Source organism: Pipra filicauda, unplaced genomic scaffold (assembly GCF_003945595.2).
Source record: "Pipra filicauda isolate LSUMZ 115617 unplaced genomic scaffold, ASM394559v2 scaffold36_size6622888_pilon, whole genome shotgun sequence".
Lineage (NCBI taxonomy): Eukaryota > Metazoa > Chordata > Aves > Passeriformes > Pipridae > Pipra > Pipra filicauda.
Window position 1 is genome coordinate 5,654,564 of NW_024104498.1, and position 6,976 is coordinate 5,661,539.

A 6,976-nucleotide genomic window follows, 5' to 3' on the forward strand; every position below is an offset into this window, starting at 1 on the left:
TTCGTGCCCCGCGGGGGCTGCAGCGGGCGCCACGTGATGCCGGGGCGGCCGTATAAAGGCCTGGGGAGCGCTGGCAGCAGGCGCAGTGTGGGAGCGTTTCCACCGGGTCCCAGCTCGGGAGGGGTGGGGAGGGGGGAGCCGCCTTCCCCACTTCTGCCCTCCCCCCTCCCTCTTCCCCTGCCCCTCCCTCCCCCCTCCCCCTCCCTCCCCCCCAGCTAGGCAAGGAACCGCCGCAAACCCCAAGTTTTTTTTTCCTTTCTTTTCTTTCTTTTTTTTTTTTTTTTTTTTTCTCTTTCTCTCCTTTTATTATCACTATCACCATTATTTATTATCGCTGCTCCCAAGCTCCCTGCCCGGCCCACGGGCGCCCCGTTTCCCCCGCCCCCGCCCCGCGCCCCCTCCGCCGCCCCTCCCTCCGCAGCCACCACCCCGCAGCCACCACCGCGGCCCCGCCAGCAGCGGCGCGGCGAGCGGGGCGCGGAGCGGAGCGGCGGCGCCGGGGCGCGGAGTCCCAGCGGCGGCCGCAGCCCTCCGGCACGGCCCCGGGCCCATCCCGGGAGCCGCCGCTAGGTGGGGGGGGGAGCCCGGCCCCGGCCGCCCCGGCCGCACAACAATGACTTTGGGCAGCAGCGGCGGCGGCGGCTGCGGGATCATGTCCGAGCGCTCCCCGGAGGAAGAGCCGCTCTCCGAGGTGGAGGACGCGGATATCGACGTGGTGGGCCCGCCCCAGGATGGGGGCAAGTACAGCGAGGAGGAGGAGGACGACGAGGACGAGGAGGAGGAGGACGAGGAGGACGGCGGCGATCCGCTGGGGCTGGCGCTGCCGCGGAGCGGGGCCGCCAAGGCGCGCATGGGGGGGTCCCCGGAGCGGCTGTCCCCCGCCGGCGGCTCCGAGCCCGCCTGCGCCCGCGGCGCCGCGCCCGGGGACAAGGCGCCCGCGGGCAGCGGCGGCGGCGGCGGCGCGGGGGGGAAGAACCCGCTGGTGAAGCCGCCCTACTCCTACATCGCCCTCATCACCATGGCCATCCTACAGAGCCCCAAGAAGCGGCTGACGCTGAGCGAGATCTGCGAGTTCATCAGCGGGCGCTTTCCGTACTACCGGGAGAAGTTCCCCGCCTGGCAGAACAGCATCCGCCACAACCTCTCCCTCAACGACTGCTTCGTCAAGATCCCCCGGGAGCCCGGCAACCCGGGCAAGGGCAACTACTGGACGCTGGACCCCGAGTCCGCCGACATGTTCGACAACGGGAGCTTCCTGCGCCGGAGGAAGCGCTTCAAGAGGCAGCAGCAGCTGCACCCGCCGCACCCCGAGCTGCTGCTGCGGGCCGGGGCCGCCGACCCCGCCGCATTCCTGCCCGGCTTCGCCTACGGACCCTACGGCTACAACTACGGCCTGCAGCTCCAGGGCTATCCCCACCACCACCACCACCCCGGCGGCGGAGGCGGCGGCGCCGCGGGCGCCTTCCCCTTCCCGGCGCCGCACTGCCCGTTACCGGCTCCGCCGCCTCCCGCCGCCGCCTCCGTCTTCTCCGCCGCCTCGGGGCTGCCCTCCTTCCTGGGCGGCGAGCTGAACTGCAGGAAGTCCTTCTACCACCCTCAGCTGAGCCCCACCGCCTTGCCCGCCGCCCTCCTCCAGACCCTCAAGCCGGACCCCTCGCCCGCCGGCGGCGGCGGCGGCGGCAGCGGCGGCACCAACCACCCCTCCCGGCCCTCTTTTTCCATAGACAACATCATCGGGGGGGCCGTGCCCCCGCCGCCCAGCACCAACCCCAGCGTCGCGCCCGCCGCGCCCTACCCCGCCGGCCAGGCGGGCCCCCCGGCACAGGTCCTGGCCGTGCTCAGCCCCGCCTTGGCCCCGGCACAGCCCCAGGTCAGCCTGGCACACGAGCCGCTCCTCCAGCCGGCCCAGAACTTTTCCAGTAAAATCACAACCCTCAGCAGCTGTCATTTTTAAAGTGTGCTGGGGACTGGGGAAGATGGGGGGGGGGAGAGTCGCAAAGCAAACGGCCCCTTTCCAGCTCTCCCCCCCTCCTCCGAAACTGCTCCCATTCCCTCTCCCCGTGTCCCGTCCCCCCCCTCCCCCCGATCTTCTTCTGTTGTGTTTTAAGGTAGGAAATATTTCTTTTTTTTTTTTTTTTTTTTTTTTTTTTTTAATTTTTACTTTACTTCCAGGCTCAGTGGCATCCAGATCTGTTTGTCTCTCTTTGCTCGGGGGAAAAAAAAAACCAAAATCAATAAATCGGGAGGGTGGGAGGAGGGAAAGAATAACACGATTTGGTCCCACAAACGCCAAAGCGTATTTATAAAGTGGCCGTAACATAAGCTGGGACCTGGGCTGGTTAAATACTCCACGTCTTGCGAAGGGAGAAGGGGGGGCATGTTAAGAACGAAACGGTCTTAGAGTGGAAAATGTTTCCTTTGAGAGGTGCGGGTTTCCCGCAGGGGTCCCCCAAATCACCTGGGAAAGCGGCCAGGGGAGTTGCGGACGCTCCCGGTCGCAGCGAGCCCGTTTTTGTTCTTGCAAGTCTCTCTCCCGGGTGGTTTTGCCATGTGTGTCTGTCTCTCCCCTGCTCTCAAAGAAAATGTTTTGATGGTTCGATCTTATTTTTAGTTTCTTTGAAGCTTCGGGTTTGGTTTTAAAACGCACTGTTTAAGGTTACTTTATTTTTAAGAAGAAGAAAAGTTGGTGAAACTCAGGACTGCGGTTTATTTTTTTGCTTTTTTTTTCTTTTTTTTCCCCCCCCCCCCCCCCCAATGAGACAGTCAAATGCACGTTTAAAAGAAAATCCAATCCGTCAGGAAGTTTGGAAAATTCCCATACTATTTTTTTTTATCCCAGTTTTCCCACCCCCTCCGTGCGTGGGTTTTTTGGTGTATTGGTAATTATTTGTATATAGATTATTCGGGAGCTAATGAGCGGAGTCCAGTTAACTCTTCACTGGTTGTGCATCAGTCATATCTATTTTATTGAGAGAATCTGTGAATAATTTGATGTGGAAAAGGCAACAGAATTTTGTCCACCGTTGGTGTAAATTAATAAATGTTTGTGACCTGGTTAAAAAAAAAAAAAAAAAAGTAATAATAATCCAAATCGTTCTTTGCGATGTCCTTTGTCACGCTGAGAGCCGAGAGTCCCGCTCGGGCCTCGGGGAAGCGAGTGGCTCCCACCCTCGGGCCGACGACACTCGGGCGTTCGGCAGGGGTTGAGCGGCCCTTCCACGGCCGCGGCGCAGCCTGCGCGGGGCTGCTCCGCGACGCCTCCCTGCCCGGGCCACGGTGTGGGGCCACGGGCCGGCAAGGGAAAGGATCCCCGGATATATATTTTATTTTTTGATAATTTTATTATTTTTTTAATTTATCTGATTTTGGTGTCTCCCAGCAAAAAAAAAAAAAACCAAACAAAAAAAAAGAAAACAAACCCTAAAACCAAAAAACAAACCCCTGCGTGTTTCCAGGGGGAAGGAGGTGGGGGCCAGGAGAAACGTTGTTCTTTATTCTTCCCCCCCCCCCCCCCTCCTCCCCTCCGCCGCCCCTCCACCTCCTTTTATTTTGTTTGGAAAAGTTGACACATGAGAAAATAAGTTGGAGGGTTTCCCCCCCGCACACACGTCCCCCTTGGGCCTGCAGCATTTGAATGACTGAATGAAACTTGATCTCTGCCTAAATTTTGCAACAACTTACAAAGTAAATAAACATCTTAAAGCGCTCCCTTCTCGTCCAAACTTCTCCCCTTTCTCTCTTCCCCCCCCCACCCCCCCCCCGTTTCTTTATTTCAGGGACCAAACGTGGCTCTTTGGTTTGTTTGTTGGCAGGGACCCTGATCGAAAGAATCGAGGCCTTTCTGACCGGGCAGCCAGCTGAAGGAGAAGGAGAAAAAGGAAAAAAAAAAAGCGGAGACGTACGAGGCAGGGCGCGGGGGACGGAGCCGGTCCCCGGGCGAGCGGGGCTTTGTGCGAGGCCCGCCGGGGCTCAGGCAGGAGCCGGGCAGTGTGCGCCGGGGGAGCAGGGGGGGATCGGCTTTTCTTTTCTCTTCCCGCCCCCCATCCCCTTTTTATCCTCTGCCTCTGTCTGTGCCACCTCGAACCTCCGCGCAGTTTGTTGATGTTGTTCCTGAACGTGCCGCCTCCCCGCAGCGAGCGGTCTCACATCTCGCCTTCACACACATTTGCTTTTGAAAAGCGATCTTCGTGTCCGGCACTTGGTTGTCTCCCTTTCATGTCCAGCTCCTACAAAAGGGGCTACAAGACTCGACATGGGAGAAAAGAGGAGGCCAATGAATCTATTTTCCAGATTGCCAAGCACATGGTTGGAAATTGAAGGGGCTTTTGTAGCATTTCCCCTTCCTCCCTCCCTCCCCTCTCCTTTTCTTTTGCTTGTGTGCAAATTGTTCAATTGCTCTGGCAGGGGTGTTCCTGACAAGCTCATTACTAGAAGGTGCCAGACCCCTCCTCTCCCTCTCCCTCGAAGTCTTTGATGAAGTTAAAATGCGCTGATAGCTGCTCTCGGAGCTATCTTTGTTCAGCCTCCTTTAATAACCGAGCCTGCTTTGAGAAGGGATCCGAGGGAAGAAAGCGATGTGCAGCGAGGCTGGGTGGTGGTTATGCGCCTGGAAGAAGGGGGGCTGGTTATTTTAGTATAAAGTAGCGATTTTTAATAATTTTTGGCTTGTCTGTTTGCGAAGTGCAGGAGGAAAAGGAGCCAAGGGTGGCAAGAGCGGATAAGAAATAGCAGTCGGTGCCCGTAGGGATGGAGGAGGCGTGTGGCCCCTGCAGTCGCGCTGGTGCAAGGGGTTCTCCAAGTTGGTGGTCTCAGGGTTTGGAGGGATGGAGGGGGGTCCTCTCTGCAGGGAAGCGGTGTTTCCCTGGAGAGCCCCCTGCCCCCACACGTTCAGGGGAGGGGGCTCTGGAGGGGGATCTGGGACTGGGACACCTTTCCCCGGCTCCGTTCATCTCCCTTTGCCTTGCGGAGACATTGTGGGGTTTTAAGCCGCGGTCGCCGGCCAGGATTGAAGCTGAACTGACTTGGGAGCGGGGGGATTTTCCCCTCTTAACCGGGAATCGCGGCACCTACGCAGGAAGAGTTGGGTTCGGCTCCCCGGGGCCCGCGGGGGCTGCGAGCGCCGGCGCCGTCGAGGTTTTATTTTGAGGGGAAGATCCCCAAGCGTCTCTAAAATTAGAATTTTCCCCGTTCCCTAAATTTCCCTGAAGCACCCCAGCTTATTCCGTGCCCAGACCAGACTCACGCCGCCTACAAGTATCTGCGTCGCCCGGGGAGGCGGCGGGGGGGGGGCGGCGAAGACCCCCCGGGAACTGGCTCTCCCCCGTCCGCCGGAGCGGGGGGCGGCGGGGAAAGACCCGGGGGTCTCCACGGGGTCCAGAATGCCCTGGCCGGGCTCGGCTCGGGGGGTTCAGGAGAAATCTTGCCTCGGCGAGGCAGGACGGATAATGGCCCCTAATTACGGGGCTGGCTGGCTCCGTGGCCCCGATCTTCACGGGACATTATTTTTAAGCGTTCAGCGAGGATCATTTTTCACGCCTCGCTGCCTAAAAGAGGGTTTTATTTATTTATTGGAGGGGAGGCGGGGAGGACACCAGCAATAACCGAGCTCTGAAAGGAAAATAATTAGCTGTTGCAGTCGCTGCTTGGGAGTCCCTGGCCAAAAAGGCGACCTGGCATTTCCCTTCCGTCCCGTCCGTAGGCGAACCTCCCGGTTCTCGGGACTGCTTTCGGTGGTTGGTTTTGTCAGTGCTAAACCCCGGGCAAAGCCTGCCGCGAGCCCGATCCTTTTTTGCAGGTTTGGGATTTTTTTCCCTCTCCCTTTCCGCTCGGCGGCTGTTTCCGAGCAGGAACTGGAGGATGCAGGTTCCCCTGCCTTGCTTTGGCTTTGGTCACACATCTGTGGAGATGATTTTTTTTAATTCTTTAATGTGCCCCCACTCCTCTGCTTTCTATATGCCAGATGAAGGGGTCGTAACAAAACCGCGATGCTTTCAGCGTAGTTACTCCGCGGTGGATTTCCGTGTGTGCGCAGCCCGGGAGAGGCGGAAAACGGGAGATTCTCCTCGGGTTTGTCGGGGCGGGATAAAACGATCCTGCCCCGGAATATCCCCGTCGGGACCACAGCGGGAGGGCTCTGTGTGTGTAATTTCTTTCTCTACTTTCGCTTAACTAAGCCTGTGTTAAGTGGTGCGGATCCCGAGGAGGGAAGCGAGTGGCCCTTCCCTCGCCGGCTGCGGGTGTGGGACCCCGGCCCGGCCGGCCCCGCTGCACCGCCCGCTCGGCCCTCCGCTCCTGCCTCCTCCTCTGGCACCTTCTGCTTTCCATTACTGCCGATTTGGAGAATTAGGAAAGGTCAAGATCTTATTCCTTTCTCCGGTAGTTTTTTAGTTTTCTCTTTCTAGTTTCTCGCAGCCCCGAACAAAAATAAATCAACCTGGATTATAGAAACCACCTTTAGACATCAACAACCTTTAGACATCATCTTTTCCAATAGTTCGATCCTTCCTCCGGGAGTGCCCTGGCCTTTCCTTGTGACTGCGCAGAAACTCCCATTTTCACGGTGAATTTAGGATTTAATAATAACGTCCAATCTCCCTGTGCCCCAGTGCCCGACCCGCAAACATTTTCCTGTCTCGTAACTTTGGAAAATAGCTGCCCTCCAGCGTCTTATTTCCCTCCCCAGATCTCTTTCGGTTTTTTCCTTTCCCGCGCAGAACGTAGAGAAAAAAGGTTCAAAAAAAAAAAAATCCTATTTTCCGATCTGGAGAGGGCGGGAAGAGCTGTCGCATTCGACTCAGACGCAGGAAAATTGCTTTAGAAATTAAGTTGGTGCTTTTGAAATCCTCCTCGAGATGTTCGCGGTAGGTCAGGGACCTGCACTCGCCCCTCTGTCTGTCAGGCGAGGAGAGAGACTGGGGCTCGGCGCTCTCCCCTCACCTCAAGGACTACGGCTCGTCTTTACTTTCTTCCTTCTCTT

The 6,976-nt window shown here is 58.0% G+C and overlaps 1 protein-coding gene across 1 annotated transcript; it reads left to right on the plus strand.

Annotated features, from left to right (window-relative positions):
* Positions 1 to 485: 485 nt before the first annotated feature.
* On the plus strand, positions 486 to 2,065 carry FOXD2 (forkhead box D2). Its single transcript, XM_027747276.2, has one exon. The coding sequence runs from the start codon at positions 614 to 616 to the stop codon at positions 1,952 to 1,954; it is 1,341 nt and encodes a 446-aa protein (XP_027603077.2). The 5' UTR covers positions 486 to 613; the 3' UTR covers positions 1,955 to 2,065.
* The last annotated feature ends 4,911 nt before the right edge of the window (positions 2,066 to 6,976 follow it).

Excerpts from the sequence above, each read along its gene's own strand:
- FOXD2 (XM_027747276.2), top strand. The coding sequence starts at position 614 with ATGACTTTGGGCAGCAGCGGCGGCGGCGGCTGCGGGATCATGTCCGAG.